At 46.7% G+C, this 22901-nt stretch overlaps 1 protein-coding gene across 1 annotated transcript in view; it reads right to left on the bottom strand.

The window, feature by feature from the left end:
- The window catches only part of PFDN1 (prefoldin subunit 1), a 31268-nt gene that overhangs the window by 3504 nt on the left and 4863 nt on the right, over positions 1-22901 (bottom strand). Inside the window, exon 3 of the mRNA XM_030957322.1 lies at positions 12289-12373. Within this exon, the coding sequence (XP_030813182.1) occupies positions 12289-12373 (85 nt within the window). The remainder of the gene's footprint in view (positions 1-12288; positions 12374-22901) is intronic.

Below are 22901 nucleotides of genomic sequence, written 5' to 3'. Positions count from 1 at the left end.
TGGCAGGCCCTGGCAGCCCCCCCGCTGCCACAGAAAGGCCAGTGTGTTCCCATGACCCAGGCACAGCTCACTCACACAGGGAGGGATGACCCAGGGCTGCAGGTCCCGTCAGCACTGGAGAATCTTCTCCCCCACAGAGCAAGGAAGGGGAGATGGAGGCTGCACGGGAGAGGGTGTGTGGGAATGGAGCAGGATTTGCAGCTACAGGATTCCAGGTGGACAGCACGCTTCCAAAACTGACATGATCCAGCCCAGGACATGTTCCTGCACCCTCATTTCTTCCTGCCACAGGCCACCCACCAGTTCTCATCCACTCTCTCCTCTGTGGTGACAGCCCCCTGATCCCCCTTCTGCCCCACACAGAAAGGGCTCTGCCACCTGCACTGGGACATGAGACCAACACACGGCCACTGCCACAGCCCAGCGAGGTCTGGGCCACCTGCAGAACACTGACAGGGTGCAAACCCACACAGGATGGCCCCAAAAGCCAGTGCAGCCAATGCCTCCCAGCCTGGTTTCCTAATTCCTTTAAGCTAATACCACTCCCAACAACAGTTCCTTCCCCAGGCAGGAAGGGCTGCAGCACTTGGGAACAAGACAAACCACAGCCCTGATGATCTGTCTCAAAACTAGCCCCAAAGGAAGTGTTCTCACCTAAATCTGCTTTCTGGAAACAGAACTGCCATACTAATAGCTGTCTGGCACCAGGATGGAGGGCAAGAAGATCCCTGCTTGGGCAGCAGAGCCAATGCCACCAGCTGGGCCTCCCAGCACATCCTGGGGGCTCAGAAACTGGAGTTTGCACCTCTCCTACCCCTGGGTATAGATGTATCACCAATCTGGCCACCAATATTCTTCTCTGCCAGCTCTCAGAAGCCTTTTTCACCTCCAAGGCTTCCTGCAGCCTTCCTAAAAAAGGCGTGCAGGGCAAAGGGTGTGTGTGGTTCAGTGCAGCTACAGGGACTAAAAACACCATCTCCCACAGCTGGAGGTGCACCCAAAATGGGACTGACCACTCAGGCAGCCCCATCTGACAGGCAATGCACATCCATCTGCCATGAACCCTTCCCAGAGGAATGGTGCCTGTCCAGCTGACAGCTCCACAGGCAGAGCTGCAGGGCCTGGCAGGGAAGGCACCGCCAGCCCCAGGAGGAGAAGGGAGGGCAGGGCACTGATGTGCCATGGGCCTGGTGGGATGCAATGCCACTGCCAAGACACCTGTGGGGGGCTGCAGGCGATGGCTTTGGGGTTCCATCAGCCCTGGCTGCCTCTGTGGCAGCTGGTGTAGGAAGTGCAGACTCCTGGAAGCACCAGCTCGGCTGGCCGCAGCCTGGGGCAGCGCAGGCAGCACCACGAGCCAGCCCTCGCTGTGCACGCTCCTGACTGAGGTGCGCTGGCGTGCCCAGCTGTGCCCTGGCACGGGTGGCTGCAGCCAAACAACATCAGAGGACTCACCCTGGCACCACCCAGTTCCTCAGCCCTCTCCTGCCCTTCGCTCCCCATCGGAGCAGTGCCTGCTCCCCGACCAGCTCCGCGCTGTTTGCTTTTGGCAGCAGCTGTGGAAAGACTCGATCGAATACAAATACAATTCCAGCTCACACCCCAAAGAAGAAAAGGAGCTGTGGTTAACAGAAGTGGCCCGTGGCCTTTTGACACGGCAGGAGTCACCTCCTGCTCCAGCCTCCACCTCCGCTCCCATTGCATCACGCTGCTGCTGCTGGAGAGGCCCGAGCTCCTCAGGATGACGCACCCGGACCTGGCATTCCTGACAGATTAAAGAGCCAGCATCCACAGATTCCACGGCAAGAGAAAACTATTAATCAGCTTTTCTTGGATGGGCTTTTGATGATCAAAGCACTGTCTTCCCCCCAGTACTGTGATTCAGACTCCTCTGCCTTCAGGGAGAGCGGCTTGGCCGCTGCCAGCCCCGCGTGTGGCAGGGCCTTGGCTCTAGCCGGTGGCTCCGTGGAACAGGGGACAGCATTGTTACCCACCCCAAGAGCCCAAACAGCCCTGTGCTCCCAGAGACAACAGACACAGCATCCCTGCCTATCCATGCTGCCATACCCTCCCCCTCACAGGTGAGTTTCCTGTGTCAAGTCATGGTTTATCATTCAACATCGACTTTTGCTCTTCAAATTCCACTCCTCTCACGTCACCTCTGCAAATGAAAGAAAGCTTCAACCTCTGACCTGCAAACACAGATTTGCTTAAGCCCAAACAAAAATGTTTCCATGGAAATTTTAGGATCTAGTATTGGAACATGCCTATTCATTTCAGCCTGTTCTTTTTTGCCCCCTTTTTGTTTTTTTAAAAACATAATAGTGTTTTTCTATGAACTTGTTTGACACCCAACTTGTGAGGACAAAACAAGCTGGCAGGTCCCTTCCCAGAGAATATCTCCCTTCCCAAGGCTCTCAGCATGCTTGGCTACCAGCCACCAGATTCTGGCATCCCACTCTCACACTCAGAAGGCTTCCATTGAGGAGCACTGCAGTCTTCAGGCATGATGCAGTGCCTCAAACAGGAGCCCTGAGACAGCTCATCCTGTGACACCTCAGCAACCTTGTGGCTAGCCAAGAGCTTCTGTATCCCCCAAAGTTAACCCAAACCATTTTTGGCATTGCCTGAGGGCTCTGTGGGAAACTGATCAGCAGATCCTGAGCTGGAGTTGGGAGCACATGGTTGATTGGAGAAGGATCTTCCCTGGGAGGATGGCAAACTGTGCTGCCTGTGCACTGGGGGCCAGACAGCACCAGCCTGAGCTGCCCTCACTCTTGGGGCCACCACTGCTGTTCAGGGGTTGGCAGTGCCCAAACTCCCCGTGGAGAGCAGCACTCCAAGCCCTGGCATGCACACCCTGGGGAAGGCAAACATTTTGGTCAGAGTAAGCACATGGAAGATGATGTGCTGAAGACACGTGCTCTGTTTATGGGATTTCACTCTGAACCCCTGAACAGGAAGGAGGTGAACCTGCTGAACAGCACCCAGCTGCTCCTGCTCCAGGAGAAGCTGAAATAGTGGACACCAGCAAGGGGGTGGGGTAGGTCTGCAGGCAGCCCTACGCCCTGATGGGTCCACCCAGCACTGGTCCTCACCCAGCTGAACACTGTGGCACATGTACACACTGGGAATTACTACTCTACAGCAACCACCAAATATTTAGATACACTTCAAGACTTTCCAAGCAGTTATTGCCTCAGGAAGTTGCCCAGAGTTTGCTCAAGAATGAATGGCCTGGAATAGGAAGGGAGACCAGCTGGTTTCTGACGACAGCTGCTGACAGAAGTGTGATGCCATATACCAAAGGGAAGTGATGATTCCAGACCCTGGTGGTTTTCATCATCTCTTCCTTCCACAAGGTAAAGGGGACCCACAGCACTATCTGGGTTAGAGTGTAGAAGAGAAAACATCAAGCATACAACTACATTTCCAACTCAAGAGAATCCTTACAAGCACCTGCCTAAAGAACTGCTGGTGCAAACCCACCATCATGGTGTACTGATCCGACTGCAGCACAGCCAGCTGAGCTTCCCCACCATTACTGAAGCACCTCGAGGAGCATACTCTGAAAAATCTAAGCTGGAAAAACCCTATTAACTTCTGTTCTTCTTGCCTTCAAGAGAAGAAGGGGCAAGGTAAGGGGCAGAGAGCCAGGCTAACTACCAGCCTTTCTGCCCAACCCCAGCCTCGTGGCAGCAGCACTTCACATGGACCCACTGTCTGAGCCACAGGACAGCACTTTCCAGAGATGGAGACAGCTGCTCTTGGTGAGTGGGAAATGATGGATTATTCCAGTGAACTCCTGCACCCTAGCCTGATGTGAACTACTACAAAAGCAAGTTGATGAGAACCTTTCAGTAGGTGGCAGCAGAAATGTATTATCAACCCAAAGGATTCCTTTAGGGACACCCCTTCCTGGCACAATTCCCCATTCAGAGCAGTTTCCAGGAGTACACTGCTCCAGGCTGGATACTGCACCCTAACCAGGCTATGACAGCAGCGTCAGGTCAAACAGAGAACTTGGGGAGGGGAAACTCACTCAGATCCTGAAACCCCCCCCGTTCTGTTTCAGCGGAAGCGTCCCTCACCAAACTGCCTCTTGCAAAACGTGGTAAGTTCCCCATCCCAGTGCCTCAGTTTCTGTGGTCCTGCAGAGCTGGTATGGCTCATCAGGATCCCTCCTGGCAGTAGGACTTTTGCAAAACCATACCACACCTTTCAGCTCCTGCAGTCCTGGCCAAGAAAGGCCACTTTAAAAGAAAAATCATTTCCATAAATTTCAAAGACAAATCAGCATCAAAAAGATGGTGTCAACTCCCACCTAGGCAGCATCCCCCCCAAGTTCAGACAGCCCTGGGCTCAGAGCAGCCACATGCCACCACCAAGGCATTAGGGACAGAGCAGGGGTGACCCAGCAGTGGGGACAGCAGGAAGCATGACGGTGAGGGCTGCCCTGCATACCTGGGAGCAAGGTGTGGCTTTGTACAGCTGACTCAGGGCTGGGTCAGGGCTCCAACAGGCAGGAGCACGCTTTCCAAATAATCGTTTCCTGTTCTCCCCAGGCGAGATGGAGGAGGAGATGGAAGCAGGCTGAACGTTTATCAGGCACAGATAATCCCCCCCCCCAGAGCTGCTTGGCACAAAGGCAGCCAGGAGCCACTGCAGGGGCCTGGTGACTAAGGGAAGGACAGCAGTGCTGGGTTTGTGACTAATTATTACTCATGCAATAAGGAATTTGGAGAGGGACCCACATTCAGCTCAGCTCGTTGCTTTGGATACTTCTGCAGCCATAAGCACAAAGGAGAGCTTTGACAATGAATAAGACCCTACTCTAAAATGAAAGACTTACCAACCAACTTGGTGTTAAAATGATTTCAGTGTAACCATAAAGGCAGCTTAATGCTAATGAGAGGAAACAAGCCATGTTTTCAGGCTCAGATGAGTAATATAGGTTCCTGGATGGACAAAACCATTTAGACAAAGCAGCAGAAGTGGGTTTTTATTAATGCATAGTGTGTTTCACTTTCCTCTGAATTACAAAGGAATGTGAGTGGACTGGCAGGAGTTGCTTGAAAAGTTTTCTCTGTTAGGTTGTTGGGTTTTTTTAATCAAGAGTAATCCCCACTCCCCAAAAAAAACCATAACAATGTTCTGAGATGCCTTTATTTTGAAAGCCTGTCTATAAGTAGCCTGAAGGACTTAAAAGGAAACAAACAACCCCCACATTAATTATCCACTTGCTCTTAAAATCTACAAATATCCACCCAAAAATAAAGGTAGGAAGAGTGAAAGCAAATTCATCAAATTCCAATTCTTCCTTCATAAAGCCTTTGCCCTCTCAGCTGGTTTGCGTGCTTACTTTGCAGTCTGCAGTACAGGGAAGACTAACAAAGAATTACTAATTAAACAACTGCTTGCAAAAATCTGGGAGTTTGAAAGCTTCTTGCAGTGAACGATTGCTCCAAATGAGAGATCCAGCCTTGCCACTGCATACCCACACATATGTGATGATATAAATACATGTCATTGCACTCAAATCAGCATTACCCACAACCATTTTCACAAAAATGTGGTGAGACATTAGTTTTTATAAGCCATCCCAGGCCTAAGGTGGCAGATGACCCCTCCAGAGAGCTGGGAATCCCCTTTCCCCTTTGAAATGTGAGAATTTCTTTCCCTGTGCCTATAAGATTCCAACATCATGTTTTGCAACCAGTGACTTGTGCACTATTTAACACATGACAAGCTTCTTACACAATTTTCAAAGCAGAACATACTGTTATTTGATCTTTATCTAACAAATTTAACACAGGACTAAGAGCCAGCTTTTAAACAGATCCACCTCCTTCCCTGCAGATACTGAGGAACGCTTGCTGCCTTTAAAATCTGCCAGGTGCTGGCTGCACACAGCTGATTTCCATCTGTCTGCAATGAAAGGTGACAGTCACACAACAGAGAAACACCCATGAAGTTCAGCTGTAAGAATACAATCCTTTTGCCACCCTCATTTTTGAGAAACAAGACAGACCTTGAGGCTTTAAACATTAAAAAGCAAGTGAAGTGAATGATTCCTCACAGCTGTGAAGGCCTGTTCTTCATGTAACCATCAGCAGAGTCAGTTTGGGGAACAGAAAGAATTAGAGAAGCATTAGCTATGCCCCAATTCCTGCAGTATTTACCTTAAATTGTGTGGCCCCAGTGCAATGTCAGAGGGCCTCTCCACAAAACAGGATTTTGTGCTGGCAGCATTAGCTCTGTGTCCATTACACTCTCAACCTCCTCAGTGTTTTGTCATTTTGAAGCCTATTTTTCTCCTTGCTCAGAGTATCTTTCATTTCAAAAATCACGAATGAGAACACAGATTCTCCTCCCTGTAAGACAGCCAGACCTATAGGGGAAAAAAAATGAGCTTTGGATATTCCCTTCTTCAAAACAAGGCTCTCATGGAGGGCAGACCACTGGTAACAGCCCTGCCCATGCAAGCTGTGCTCTGCTCTCCCATGGGAGTGCCTGTGGATGCTCCACAGCTGACAGGCAGGCAGCTGGACCACCCATGTCCTCAAAAAGCAAACTAAGCCTGCAGCTTTGCAGCCTGAAACACAGGAGCAACCCTCAGTGAGGGCACAGCCTCAGACATGGATGACACCAGCCAAGAGAGTCAAGATGAAACACATTTCCCAGGAACGTCACCAAGTCCAAATGTCTGTGTCCAGAAGGACCTGCCCAGACACCCACAGCTGCCTCTGACACCCAAAGCCATGCAAGATGCTGGGTTTGGCCTGGCCTGGTCCCCACTGAGGGGCTCTGCAGTTCATCTTCACCTTAACATCCATCATTTGTAGAGATCCCATAGCTTCCTCCTAAAATGTTCATGCAAGCCCAAATACTAATAATCCTACCTGGTGAACTCACTTCCATGCTCCACCTGTCCCCATCTTAGGTGTCCTGCCTCCCTCTACAGCAAGCAGAGGGACTGACCTTGGCTGTGCACACACAGGGAAACAAGGGGCAACTTCAGTGACAACGTGCTTCAAATCCTGCTCCCGGTACGTGCGCTCATGCCAGCAACGGAATGAGGGAACAGCGCCCTCATCCATAGTAGAATCTGCTCCAGGCTAATGCACAGAGAGTTATTCTTGAGGCTTCCCCTCTCCAAAGCAAACAGGAGCATTCCTTATTTCCCCCTGGTTAGTTAAAAAGCCCACCACACATTCCTGGGCACTGGCCTACCCCAAGCAAACCATGTGATGAGAACTGCGCCATAAAACCCTGGAAGAAATTGGTCTAACTTGGGAACAGCCTAACAATTGTTACCTTCTGAGGAGCATTTTGTGGCCTGCAAAGAGCACCACAAATCTCAAGAGACCTGTTTTCACATCGTTAAAGCCACCCACAGAATTGGCCTCCATGCTGAGGGTTTCAGTAAAAAATGAAGGGGAGTTGGAGCACGTTGGAGGCTGGGACCACACCGAGCAGGTCCATCCCAGCCATACCTGCCCCAGGCTCCAGCGCTTCTCCCCAGCCACACCTCACCTGCCAAAATCTTTGTTCCCACAGGGGAAGAAAACATTGCTGTGGCAACTGTCAGAGCCAACTCATCACAGGAGGGGCACCGCCACTCTGCCTCAGGGCTGCAGCAAAGCCATTTTAAAGCTCCCAGAAAAAGCAGATTAGAGAAATGGAAGCTGCAGCACGAGCAGGACTGTGCTCAGGCAACACAGTCAGTGGTCACCTTAAGGCATTTCAGTGCAGTCACTGTGTAACTTCACCAGCTTTGCAAACATCACCTGAGGCTTTAAACATGGAGCACAGCAGTGTTTGAGTGCACAGTGTTCCTTCCTCCACTAGGAAAGAGAGCAAAGACATTTTCTGCATGGGATAGGGAAATTGGACATGGTGTTTTAGGGCTCACATGAAGGATTTCTGAATTAGAAATCAAGCCTTTAGGTACAGCTTTCTTGATTATATTTTCTACTCCAGGCAGCCAGAGAAGAAACCAACCAACCCTTTATCTCGGCAGCAGTAAACTTTCAGTCTCCCACAGGCATGTGAAAGAATTGCCTGGGAAACAAGCACACAGCTATGTTGTGGTCAGGGTTTAAAACCAAAATCCAGTTCCCCCAGAAAGCTGCAGGTTGCTTTTGCCCTTTTCCCGAAGGAGCTAAATTCAGTGGCACACAGCAGACGGAGCTGCCCAGCAGAGCCTCCCCCTTATTTGTTATTTTTAGCAATTTAGTCTGACAACGCCTGACAACTAAACAAGCTGAATATAGCAGGAGAGAAGGGGACTATCAGATATTATCAGAGAAAGCACACAGTGATAATCACTTTCTCCACCCCTAATGAAGAATCAATTTTCCATGTCTTTATAACATCATAGAGTTTGTTCTTTTTAAAATGCCACATTTAAAAACAGAATCCATCTAGTGCTACAATGGAAATGGATAACATTTCCTGAAACAAAGCATTGTTCCACCCCTCACATATCATGTTTCCTTAAAAACAAGGGAAGAAAAACATTACTTGGTTTTTCTCCTAATACTGCACAAACATTGCTGAGCTAAAAAGAGTCTGTGCTCATCCCTCTAGAATGCTTTCAAAATAGATTTAACACATACCCCTTGTACCGTGAAACACAACAAGAATTTGATAGTATCGGGACTGGAAAAATCCAATCCTGCTAAGCAGGACGTGTCCCATGCCAGTGTGTGAGGGAGCTGATGGCACCAATCTCTGCAGGTTTGGGTAAGCCCCGTTGGCACAGCCTGCCAGCAGGCACAGCTACTGTGCCAGCAAGCCTGGGCAGGGTGTTTGGATTCCAAAGGATTAGATACAAGTTGTTAAGTTCAGAAAGCCACACAGGTGCATATGGAGTTGGCAGGCTGAGAACATTGGGGCTCTTCAGCCTGGAGACAAGGAAACATCAAAGCACCTTCCAGGACCTGAAGGGGCCCACAGGGAAGCTAGAGAGATACTCTCCATCAGAAACTGGAGTGACAGGACAAGGAACAATGGGTTCAAACTGAAAGAGAGGAAATTTAGAGGGGAAATTGGAAATTAGAAAGAAATTCTTTACTAAATGAGGATGGTGAAGCCCTGGCACAGGTAGCCCAGAGAAGCTCTGGCTACCCATACCTGGAGAGACCTGATCTAGTGGAAGGTGTCCCTGGCCATGGCAGAGATCTTTAAAGTCATCCAAACCTTTGGATGACCTTTAAAGTCATCCATACCTTTCCAACCAAAACCATTCTATGATTATATTTATATATATATATATATATAAACACTTAGCAACAAACAGGGTAAAGCTACCTTTGGTTTTCTTCAGACAACTTCTGCATCCACACCCAGACCCCTTGGTGCTTTCAGAACACAGCTCCTCTCACCAAGCATAATGTGTGTCCCAGCCAAGCCTTATTCTCCCAGCCCTTCACAAGGTCAGGTCTGGCTGTCTTTGCTGCAAGGAAGCTCAAAGCAGCAGCATCCCATCAATTTTGTGATGCTGCCTGGAAAAATACAATGCACTGCTTTAACAGTAGAGAAACCCACGAGAGAGAAGCAAGGGAAAGGGAATGACTGCAATCATGTACTGCAGTGGATAGTGTCAGAGGGAGAAGAGAGACAAAACTCCTCACAGTTTTCCAAAAACAGTTTTCAAAGTTCACTGGCAGCTGTGAATGCCAGCAAAACCAGCTCACACCTCTGAAGCAAATTAAAGACACATTTTCAGGAACAGGCAGCTGGAGGTCTCCTTGCTATGCAGCTGGATGTGTTTCCAGAAGAGCTCAGCAGTGAACCCAGCCCTCCTCTGCAAACTCCTCTGTAAACAGCACCAAGGTAGAGGGGAGAGTATTTCTCAGATTCAGGAATGTATCAAAAAATACACATTTCACAGTAATGTCATCATAGCAAAGCACAATTGCCTCGAGCTCAGCTATGTGAGTAATGAGATCAGCCACACCATCGGGTACTGGGGGTTTACTCTGACCAGCCTGATTCAGCTGTGCCAAGTGAGAAATGTGAGTAAGTCACAAGGTAGTTAACAATGTAAAATATAAACCTAAGCTTTAAAACCCTTGCAGTTTTAATAATGAATGGAGAGATGTTTAACCTTTCTTGGTTTGATATTTATTTTACAACGATGTGGTGGAAGCACAAGGTCACAAAGTTTCACATTCTTTCCTGCTTGGGTCACAACTTGTTTTCAGGACAGCAAAATCCCCTGCTCCTGTGATAAGTGCTCTCTGAGTCGGACCTAGGTATTTCCCCTGAAATCTCAGTTTCCAGCAGTTGTCAGCCTAAGTGCTTGTCCTCTTCCATGGGGAATCCCAGGCCTAAGGAAACCTTCTTCACAAAACTGCCACAGCCAGCTGGAAGGAGATCACTTAAAAGATGGACCTGAATGTTTACTTAACACAAACTTTTCAAAGTGTTGGCATTCTGAGCCCTACTACTCATGATTAAAAAGAAAAACCAACCCATGTGGCAGCCACCTTTCCACTCCAACCACCTTTTGAGACAGTCTCAGTTTTGAGACTGTTGCTGGAAACTTCAACTCAATGACCATAACCAGAGATTCAGCAACAAAGCAGAAAAACACATTTGTGAAGCAGCCAATTCTGAGGCTTTGTGTAAGAACAGCAAGGTTATAATTTTTGGGAAATTCCACCCATTCTGCTGAACTCAGTGATCGGGAAGTTCAGGAGGTAAGATAATTCCCCACCAGGAACAGGAAGAAAACCAGATGGCACAGCTGAAGGGCACAGCTGAAGAAGCTGACCACAGCTGGCAGCAAGGGACCCCAGTTTATAAACAGGCTGCCAGCCACATTCCACCTGCTCCCAAACCCAGAGGTGCTGCCATGAACTCCTCCAGCCTCAGCTGCAGGGCTGTCTTTGCACAAAGCCACTGGCATCTGGGATGGCTTCAAAGGAGCAAGGATACAACTGCTTTTACCACATAACCATACAAATGACTATGGCCTTGCCTGCACACCCCCTTAGACACACAGCCTGCCCACAGAGCACTTGTCTGGCCTGCGCAGAAAGAGTTCTCATGGGCAGAAACACAAATCCCCTTAATGTCTGGCATGGCCAACACTCCAGGCAACACAACATCTGGGGATGGGCTTGCTCCACAGCTTCTCAGGCAGGCTGAATTTTAAGAAGGGATTTAAAAAAATAGAGATTCAACTTCTGCTTTAGTGTAAGTAGGAGACAACAGAGACAGAACTGCACAGGTCTGAGTGGGTTTGAACACAGACTTCCTATTCCTGCTTGTCCCTACTTATCTGGTCTCCACTTTCTCCAAAACAATAACAGATGGGAAAGGCAGCTTAGCACAAACTTGGTCTTTGCTTTCTCTGTCATTCCCCAAAGACCAAGAAACAGAGGTTTGTATTAATGATATTTGAGGAGAATTATAAAAAAACCACACACTAACAGCCTTGGAAAAGTACATTTTGAACTTCTTCTCAGAAGAGCTGTAAGCTGCAGACGCAGCCACGAGAAGATAGTCAAGATTCAGCAGATAGCCTGGTTGAACACTGCAGCTTGCGCAGACACTGCTTTTTATTTCCTAGATATCCTTCTGTGCCTTGAATACTCCAACCAGATAAACACAAGAACACAGAAGTGCTCTGATCACGCTGTCAAAACAAAGTCCCATCTCCCCACAGATCTGCTCTTCTTCAACAGCAGCCCCAAGCAGATGCTTAAGGGCAGAGAGTAAGGACGGGGCAGGCTATATGGTACTTCCTCCTCATAGTTTCCCACCCTCCAAACATTTTTAGCTCAGGGACTTCCTGAGCAGGATGCCATTTCTACATATTTGGTAATTCTCAATGGATTTCTCTTCCATGAATTTGTGCAATTGTTCTGAGCCAGTGTAACCTCTAAATACCCACAGCACTGGTGAATTTTTACATCACTTATCTGCTGCAAATAACCACACAAACATCCTTTTGCTTGTTTTAGACCTTGCTCTTACTAATCTCATTTGAATGCCTTGCTCCCAATTTTCATAGCAGGGCACAGAGGCAACAATCAATCCCTACTGGTTTGTAGATCTAGGAAAGGAACCAAGTGCCTTGAGTTACTTGTTACTATGTACAATCTCTGTTACAAGTACAACAATCTGTTACACCTACAACAATCTCTGTTACAGAGCGGTAAGGCTCTCTGTAACAATCCTTCAGCACCAAAACTACCAGGTAAAAAGAAATGTAGCAAAGAGTATCTGTAGACCTTTAATGTTTTGCTTTCATCATATTTGCCAAAAACTTACCTCTAACTCCTTAATTTTTTCTTCAGCTATTCTCTGTTTTTCTAAGAGCTGATTGTGAATCACTCCTTTAGGCTGAAGAATAAACCTACAAGTGAAAAAGAAGAGACAGAAAAAGTTGGGTGCTTTTTACATCAGTGCTCACCAGCTGTGCACCAAGTCAAGCTAGAGCCACCCCTGCTAAGTGTTCATCCTCCCTCCCATGTTCTGGACAGAGACAGAAGAAATTGCTCTGACAGCTCCTCGAGCCCCCCAGGCTGGCCCCAAAGACTCACCAGCCTCACCCACGCTCTGGGAGGATGAACATGGACACACAGAAATGTCCCTCTATCATTCAGTGTCCTTGAATGATCTGGAAGCAGTTCTGGCACACAGCCAGCAAGGGGAGTCTGTCAGCACCTTCCCTTCACAGGGATTTAATCAGTTGATGGCACGGAGTCAAGGAAGACCCTTGACAGGTAAGAGCTGTTTATTAAGGGTTTAGTGCTCACAAGGTAAACAAACCCACACAATAAAACCAAAGCTTTCCACAGGGAAAGGCTGAGGGAGTTGGGGTTGTACAACCTGGAGAAGAGCAGGCTCCAGGGAGACCTTACTGCAGCTTTTCAATTATAAAAGGGGCTGACATGAAAGACAGAGAGAGGCTTTTTACCAGGGTCTGTCATGCCAGGCAATGGTTTTGAACTGCAACAGGCCAGGTTAGACTGGACATTGAGGAGAAATGTTTTAGACTGAGGATGGTGAGGTGCTGGCACAGGCTGCCCAGAGAAGCTGTGGCTGCCCCATCCCTGGAAGTGTCCAAGGTCAGGTTGGACACAGCTTGGAGCAACCTGGGATAGTGGAAGGGCAGGCAGGGGGTGGGACTGGGTGGTCTGTGAAGAACATTTCCAACCCATCCTTCTGCGATTTGACAAAACAGAGACAGTGCTCCCAGCAGACCCCACTTCTCAAGCCTTGACTTTAACCCAACCCTTCACGATCTCCAAATTTCTACATTTTCACCAACCAAAGGGTTTTTCTGTGAGGTAGGAGAAGGCTGCTTTTAACTAAAGTTGTGGCCACTGGTTTCCACTTGTTCTGTTTTCAATTGCCAAAGGGATTTGAAAGATGCATCCATCACATCTGAGTCCTGCCTGCCAACAAGCATAAAGGTGCCTCAGAGAAGCTTCTGAAGGAGCACCAAACATTCAAAGCAGCTCTCCAGCACGTGGCATCGGCATCCCACAAAGAGGTAAAGGACAACTAAGTTCAAACAAATTTTAGGAACCCTTCATGGTTGTTTTTCATCCTTCCAGACATAAAGAATGTACAAGCTGCAGATTCACCCCCTTCCCTACTTAGAAAGTCCCCCGGGGGATTTAGAAGGAGCCTCCATGGGTCATACCAACGAGGTCAAGGTCTCCTCTAGCACCAACTAGGGTCAATGTCTTCCTGCCAGGTGACAGCAGCTCATGCTCCAACAGTTAAAATGAGCAGCTTTAGACAGGGCAGAATCAGAGTGCATTCCCCGTCTGCTACAGAAAAACCTGAAATCAGTTTGCAGAGTCATCTCCCACGACAAATGACATTATTAAAGTGTTTGCTCGGTGCCTGGTAAACACAAACACGGATCTGCCACTTGGCTGGAAACCCAGTGCCCTCTGCATCAGTAACCCAGCCAAGAGGAAAACTACCTGCCACACACATTCCTGAAATGCATGGGAGGAAAACCATGGATAATTATAATAGGTTTCCAATTAAAACTCTCTTTGGGGTTGCTATTAACTGAACACAGAAGTGCCTCCTCCTCCTCCCACTTCTTTCCCTGTTCTGCTTCACCTCCTCTTCTCCACAGGAACTTCCACTACATCTTTTATGCTGCAAATTTCTCAAATCTCTCTCATTTTTTCCCCAGTCTTGGCTCATGCTTATTGCTGGCATCATCTTTGCTCTCTGTCTGCTCCTGTTCTTACCAACACAGCTCACTCAGACTCTCTTTGTCCCCTCAATTCCCCCTTCCCAATGGGAGGTGTCCCCACCATTCACCTGCACACAGTGGTGATGGTTTGGGGTGCTGGCATACAGCAGACTGCTGAAATAACGACACAGGTGATTTGTGAAAATCAAGTTCAAGACCATCCTTCTAGGAAAGAAGTTATTTTCATTGCTGTTAGATACAGAGCCTGGATCCAGCCAGAGAAAAGGTACTTTTCAGGACCACCAGCAAACACATCATTCTAATGCTCTTACCTCAGGCATACAATATCAGAATAAAAATCATCAGCCTTCACACACCCCCCCGTAAACTCAAATTTTGCCTTGTTTCTGCAGTAGCTGCCATTAGTGAATACCAAAAGTTGCAAGATGCCTTCTGTACACAAAGCCATGAGTCCCTTCCCACGTCATTGCTTCCCTGAGCCTGCCTGTGTATGTGAACATTTCCTGAATTATTTCCTTTTTTTGTGGAGGCAGCAAAGAAGAATACAATCCCTTCTCATTTGCTTCCCCAAATTGTACAGGAAGATTGATCATTTTGGTTTCCCTGACGTCCCTGGTCTAAAAAACAAAGTTCAAAAGCAACACAGCTTGAGCAATTTTCCCCATGCTGCAGCTGGGAATGTCCCTGCTGGGTGACAGGCACTGGGCGATCCCGGCTGGCTCACAACTGCTGCAGGCACCAAAACCTCCAACAAACAACTGCCTGACTTCACTTTTACTCTGCAAATGTCAACAGCAGTCATCAGGGAAAATATCCTCCTTCCCACCCTCCTGCAATGCTCTGGCAGACATGCGACAGCAAATTAAAACTGCATGGCTGAAATTAGCACTGACGAGACTTGTGCAGGCAGCTGGGCAAAAACACAACCACCCTGATTTTGCCTGCTATGAAACAGTGGGATGGAACCTGGGTCTGTTCACACACTTGCTCAGAAGCAGGTCAGATGTCCCTCAGCTGGGCAGCAGCATCCTGCAGGTCTGTCTAAAGCCCCCAGTTGTGCTCCCTGATGCAGGACCATGGAGCTCTCGGCCTCAAGAGCACAGGTGCCACCTTGGAAGATGCCAAAGGCCAGGCCTTTGAAAGCTGAACTGTAAATCCACACCCACAGTTAACTGGTCAAATCTGTGGCTTTGCTTTCCAACACAAGCAGGACTCAAAAATGCATCAGTTTTTTAGCATCTAGTTTGGGATACACACATTGTGGAGATCTTGGCCAAAGTTTTTACCTAAGGAAATAATGTGGTTTATGGCAGCACTTGGAAAAAGCAGAAGTTTGTTCTGCTCATTAGGTAAGAAGTGCTGCAGGGCACTTGTAATAAACCAGAATTTAAATTTAATCTAAATTTCATTTTTCCAATTACCCTAAGTAATACATCAACTTGATGATTTTTAGGTTTCTCCCGGACCAAGCTGGAGAAACAGGACAGTGTCATTCTGCTGCCTGGTTTCAGTTAGATGTAGTTATTTTATGTACAGATTTCCAAGCTCATGAAAGAAGCACAGTACATTCTGACAACTTAATTCTTCCCTGAGTGAGTTTATGACCGAGCCTTTCAAACACATGAAGTTAATTCTGTGCCTGGAGGTTCACCACCAGCTGAGAGCTGGCCCCATATGAGAGTCACCGAGCTGAGGAGCCCCTTTCTGCTCAGTGGTGCAGAGCCCAGCAGGTGACACAGCTAATACTGACCCAAGAGCTGCTTTCACAGCTCTGCTGGAGTTCATGGGAGGCTCCAAGCTCCCAGAGTTTGTGTGCTGGACTGGGATGGAGTTTAAGAACTGCTAATCCTCGGAAGACAGGCAGCAAACCAAGTCTTCCCCCAGATACTAGAGTTTGTCTGTATCCTCCTGCTCTCAGTGAAGCGTCACAGCACACACTCACAGACCTGTCAAACACGACACCTACACTATCAACCATGAAACAGTGATTCAGCACCACAGGGGCAGTGACAAAGCTTAGTAACAATCACCTCTTCACACAGGAACTTTTTCACTGTTGCTAAATTAACACAAAAAATATCTGGGTCAGAATAGACAAGTTCACCCCATCTCACCTGGCCACCCATTTCAAAGAGAATGGCTGGTAAAAATAGAACAGGACTTGCTAATATTTTTTCCAGTATCAATAGATTATGATAAAAACTCAAACCAATGAAAATTAGAAATGAAAGCTGCAGAGAGGGGTCCCTGAGGACAGCACTGCTCAGCCAAACCTGGGCTGCCAACAAGAACAGCTCCATGGAGCAGAGCCAATTGGATGCCAATGGACTACACCTACAGGCTTGGCTTCCCAGTGACTGCTGGTTCTCAAATGCAATATGGGAACAGAAATAGAGCACAAGGGAACTGAAAGAGAAACCTCGCTCTAAATATTCCCACTTGTTTCTATTTTCCTCCCCTTGCTAGCTCCACACCAGGAATTTTGTTTCCCTAAGGCAGAGAAAGTGGTTTATATACACTCTCTGAGGCTCACTGCTAGTTTCTTTCTGAAGGGATCTCTCACCCCTTCACAATTCTAATTTTCTATTACAATTTTCATTTGATCAGTGTTTATATTGCACTCCCTGATGCTCTGGCCCAAAAGGCCTTCAGCCTCTTGTCAGGTCAGCAGTGCTGCCCACTTCATCATCTGTCTGCTCCTTTGTGACACACATACACACCCACAAAGTGATGATGGTCCAGTGTAAGTAATTCCATAACTCAGCCTGTTTGCACCAAAATGTGCTGGTTACTTGACTTTGAGACATAATATTGGATTCTGAAAGATTTGCCTCTTAATGAATGAGGTTATGGAGATGTTTGTTCAGCACATGCCACTCTTCATTATGACATACAAGTCATTAAAGTTATTAAAGGTGGAGTCACAGTGATGCTCATAGTTCAGGTTTTCCATGAAGAATCCCTACTTTCAATTACTTGCAACTGCAACAAACTTCAGCCTTTACAGCTGGAGCTTTCAGTGGCAGGCAGCTGGGCATGAGCAGCCTCTCCTCTGCCCATGGAGTCACGAAATGTGGTCCCAGTGTTTCTCCTGCCTGCCTTGCCTGGGCAAGAGGCTGTTTGTGTTCAAGTATTCAAACCAGGAGGGAAGGAGCCCCACAACAGGCCACAGGACCCCCACACAAACAGTCTGCAAAGAAGCTCTTCCCACTTGGCTCCATGTAGATCCCTGCAAGAATCAGGGTAGCAGGGGAAGCCTCAGCTCTTCCTCTGCCAAGATGGGTACACAGCTCTCTGCGTAATTCCAGACAGAGACAATTTTACAGGTACGTATGTCCAGTGTTATTTTGCCAGAATAATGATGAATGGCACATCTGTAAGTCCACTCACCTGGCTCCCAGCTCACACAAAGAACCACTGTAACTTCAGCTACATGGTTCTCATTCCACTTGGGAAACTCTCTACAAAAACTGAAAACAAAACAAACAACTTTGTGCAAAGCCCTAACATTATTTTAACATGTTTACTGTAGTTCTAAACAACCTAACATGTTGTGGGATATCACAGCAGTGTTTACATGGAATGTCCTGCCCCTTGAAACCAAGTGCTTGCATTAGACCACTCTGTGAGAAAAGTTTGGCTAAGCCCAGTGATGCATTTATCTATTTAAAGATGCTTTTTAATTCTGAACTTGCACTGCTGCTCAAGCTTTGAGCAGACTCAGCAGGGGATTACTGCATTTTAAGTACTGTTCAAAGCCAATGGAAGAAAGGCTTCCAAGGAGCTGATCCCAAGCAATCTAGCTTGATTGAACCAAAACCAGCTGTGCAGAACTGCCAGCACACAGTAGTCCTCTTCTACTCTCCCAGGATTTGCTGGTGCTTTGGTAAATGATTCTCTATGCAGTTCATACCAGGCACAGTTTATACCCCTCCAAATTCCAGTTTTAGTCACCATAGATGAATTACCCAGTTCCAAACAAGACAAGGAAGCAATATTAAAAAAAAAAAAAGAAAAATCATCACTAATTATAGCTTGCGCTGCCACCCTTCATGTCTAAGGGTTTCACATTTTTTCAGCCTGATTTTGAATTTCCCATCAACAGATCATATGCCTTAACTAGAGCTGGTTCAGAACAGATGGAGTTTGAACAGATGAGTTGAAGCTTTTCCTATGTTTGCATTTATTTTAGTGGTCAGTTGTCTCACTGGGTCACCTCAATATAGCTGACCCTAACTATACCCCCCGCATACCTTAAAGCAAAACAAATCCCGCAGCTTATGTCGGGAGGATTATACATGAATACATTCCAAGGAGAAGCAGTTTATAGCTCACATGACATTTTACTGGTGCCCTCACAGAGGTGGATGAGCACCAGGAGCTGTTTGGGCAGGAGACATCCCCAGTGGGCAGCACAACCTGTGCAGAGCCAGCCTGACACACCACAGCACGCAGAGCCCGGGATTAGTGGCGCTGGATATCGGCCAAACCTCATCTTATGTAGGTCCCAACAAGGGTAACTTTTACTCAGATGAACGTTTGTAAGCCATAAACCTATTTACTCTAAGGAGCTAAAGGATTTGAAGAAAGAATTCCACGCTGTTGGCTTCCCCAAAGCTCAGCAGGGCTGGCCTGACGCGCCCAGCCCCACGGAGGGGTTTGGGCTGCACTTCAGGCCATGTTTACATTGAGCTTGCACTTTTTTGGGGGGCATCTCTCAATAGCTCCAGCATATTACATTACCTCAAGCCAAGATAGTAACACAGCTTGCAAACAGCAGTTTCTGCATTGCCAGACACTTAACTAGATGGTAGATTTATACCATTGTTCACGTTGGGTTCTTTAAAAAAAGACATCAGGAATATACCTCTAAGTGTGTATTAAATATAGCACAACCCAAAAAAAGAAAATAGTACTGTGGTCTGCTTTTAATGAACATCATAAATTCTTTTTCAAGGCTCAATTGACATAAATGGAATTTAAAAAAAAAAAAGCAAGCAAATGCCTCCTCTCTATCATACAGGAATTCATAACATTTGAGATTAAATCCATGTGGGAAAACAGTGCAAGAACAACAGCAGTTCAAGCAATTGAAATCCCCTCGAGTGGTTCTGCCTCACTATATTCCTGATTTAGTGGTTTTGTCTTCTAATTTTGTTTTCATATAATTTGTTAGTATGTAGCATTGATGAGCTGCCCTTATTTAAGCCAAGGGAACTCAGATGACTACAACATGCCAACCACACACACACCTCAAATAGATTTTTTGCAGTCTGAGTTGTACCAGAAGCAGAAGGAAGCAGAAAACAGAAAAATGTTTCCAATAATAGGAAGTCAAGATCCATTTGTAAAATCTGCTCTATTTTCAAGAATTCCCCACAAATTCCTATGGAAGAATGTTTAACAAAAAAAAAACACCCAAAAACCAAAAAACTACAACACCACATGGATATGCACCAAGGAAAACATAAACAAGCAAACGCTGGTGTAAGCACCCTGGTAAATAATCCTAAAGACATTTCTATTTTAACTTTTTTCTTATTGATAAATATTCTGTGATCAAAAAGGTGAACTTTGCAGTAGCAAATGAAGTGACATGCAGATACTGCTATACTGTGACAAACAAACTTACGCCCTTCTCAGCAGCAGACCCTCCCTAAGAACCTGTACAGGGAAACTGGCAAAATCAGGATCCATCTTTTTTGAAAAGCAAATCCATCCCCAGTTGCAAGAGGGGAAAAGAAAAAAAAGAGAAAAAATATTTCTGCCTTGTCTGGGAGGAAACCTTTGAAATGCAAAGTGAGGAGGAAGCCCCAGTTTGTGGGTAAATAGCACAGTCTTGGCTTCTGCACATCCCAAATCCTGCTACAACAAAGCATCAAAGCACTACAGAAAACTTCACAGCAGTGGACACAAAGATAACTGAGCCAAAAGCATTCAAGCATAACACTAATAGACAGATATTTCTGGACTCTGGAGTTAAATTAGCTAGGACTAAAACAACCACACTGCTGTGTCCTAATCAGCAAGAACAAACTTCTTTTTTTTTTTTTTTTTATTTTGCTAAATTGGCCAAAACATTCCGTTAATTCAGCAAATAGTTTTCAAGAAAACAAAGTAAGAATTCAAGACAGAAATTGTCTTGCACTTGGTTCAAGATTTGATGCAGCACTTTGGTTCTTGTATCTCTGAATTAAACTTGTGTAAAATGGAGTTCTTATGCCATGGGATTGGTTTCTTCATATTTAATTCAGTGTTTTAATTCAGTTCTCAGGGGGTCATGAATGAACCTCCCCTTCTTTCAGGCTTTGAACAGGTGACAAGGCCAGCATGTTCAGACTTAGATTTGTCATTTGTTTTAAGGCTGTTCCACCTAAAACTTATATCTTATGCTGACATTCACATCCCAGCTCAGGGACTGACTGGGCACCTCCCTCTGAGAGCTGTGGGCCCTCAATACCTTGTCACAGCCTGTTCTGCTGACTATCCACTGACTGCACACCTGGAAGGGCATATCCAAGAAAGACAGAAATACAGCAGGGACCCTTTTTTTTGGGCCATTGATCTGGCCATTCTTCTCTGCTGCAGGAAAGCCACGTCCTAACAGCCCTGTGCTCTGAAAGAAGTGCTCTAGAATTCAGTATTTCTCCAGGGACTCTCACCCTTGATTCCAACATTTTCTTCAGGAAATGGGGAAGCAGTTGCAAAATACAGTACTTTAAATCCACTAAATATTAAAATAAATGGAAGTTCCTTGCTGTTTCAGAACACCAGAGTGACATTTTAAGTGCTTGGAGAACTTCAGAAATCAGTCACTCATGTTCCATAATGGTTTTGCAAAGTCATTTGGCACAGCAAGTCACAAGCAGGAGCAGTGCAAGTTCCTCAGAATATTCAATACTTGTCTAGCCTATATCCAAACAGAACTCTGAGCCACTGAAGCAAGAGATGGGCTGTATTTGCAAGAGACCTCAGCTTCCCTCTCTGTAGAGGCAGGGACAAAGTCAAGGTTCCTTACTACAGCTGGCAATGCACAGGAGCCCAACCTGCAAATGCTGCCCTGAGAGAGCAAACTTCCTGCAGGCTCTGGCATTTCCATGACAGCACATTGCCTCTGGCTCACAGCACATCAAACTCCCTCTTCTAGCAACAAGGGCAGCCTGCAGGAGCACTCAGCCTCCCTTCTGACTCTTATTCTTCTCAGTTTAGATTTCACCTCAAGTTTACTCAGGTAGCTCCTTCCTCTGTGTTGTCTAGGTAACAGGTGGAGAAAAAGTTAGGGACAAAGAAAAGAATGGAACAGACTTGTGCGAATGTCATAGTCCTAGTCCCAACAGAAAAATGTTCCTAAAGAGTTAAATGTCACCAGGCAAGGGAGACATGCAAGAGGAAAAGCTGTATTGCTAATCTCCTATCAGAACACCCACGCAGTAGGTGGGGGACTATAACCAACAGATTTATTTCCAGCAGGGATAAGTAAAAGACTTATTTGTATTTTAAATTAGCCATTATTTTTATTTTAAGACCCTTGTTTCTACTCCTTATGTACTTCACAAACACTGACTTATCAGACGTGTCCAAGTTCTCTGCCTAAAGCTGATTCTTTAAAGAAGTGCAGCTGTTTCCTAGAATGGGGCAGATAGACATCTTGCACACAAGCCATGGAAATCTTTTCTTCTCTGACGTTTCAGTCTTGCATGGAGAAATTATGTAGAGCAGCAGGGCAGAAGAGCTATAACTGGACCAAGATATCCAGGAGATTACAAATGAGCAGCCCTGGGCAGCAGGAATAAGATCAAGAACAAAGCGGGGGCAGGGCAGTGAGGAAGGAATGTGTTTGGAAATGAGATGTCAGTTGGAAAAGGAGCCGGTGCCCAAGAGAACAAGCTCCCTTTCTGAGCTGGAAGCAAATCCAGGAGTCCAGATTCCCAGTATCTCACTACTGTCAGCAGTAACCACAGTCCATGGACCAGCTCTGCTCCTCTCACCCTCCCAATTAACCAGGAAGGGGATGACAAGCTCCTGCCCCTTACTTCACAGACCAAGTCACAGGCAGCAGCACAGAAAACTACAAAACTACAGCATCACCCCTGAATGCATCATTCTCATTTCTGCTTTCCATGACATTTCTGCTTTCTCTAAAAAGAGCTTGCAAACTTTTAGGCCCACTCACACCTAACAACACAGTGAAGATCATTGTTCAGGCTGCAACAAAAGTGAGTAGTTCAAAATCAGGAAAAACCTGAAATAAAAACCAACTGTAGGATGGAAAACCTTTTGGCTTATGCCCATATAGCCTTTGATTCCTCAGGTACCAGCTCCCAACACCTCGTTCAATGTGCAGCAGCAGTGGTCAAGCAGCTGGACACAAATTTTGTTTTCTTCACAGCTCAGTGCCTGATTGAACTTCTCCACACACCAGACTTACTGTGGAAAATAAATCCTCCCTTTTCCAATGGCTACATGGGGGAACTTTAGGTTTATAAACCACAAACTGGCCAGAAAGCAACACCCAGAGCTGCTGCCTGGGACTGGTGTCAGCACCTGTCAGCCCCTCGGCAGCCGGGCTCCAGCGCCCAGCCCGCACCGAGCCTGCCCCACAGAGCCAGCCCATGGAGAAGCCACTCAGATTTCACACACCAGCCTATAGTTAGTAGCTGAACCATCAAGGTTAAGCCTTGGGTGTCCTTCAGCTCTT

The sequence above is a fragment of the Camarhynchus parvulus genome, chromosome 13 (assembly GCF_901933205.1).
Source record: "Camarhynchus parvulus chromosome 13, STF_HiC, whole genome shotgun sequence".
NCBI lineage: Eukaryota > Metazoa > Chordata > Aves > Passeriformes > Thraupidae > Camarhynchus > Camarhynchus parvulus.
The sequence above is the reverse complement of the archived record's forward strand: the minus strand, read 5'-3'. Positions and strand labels throughout refer to the sequence as shown.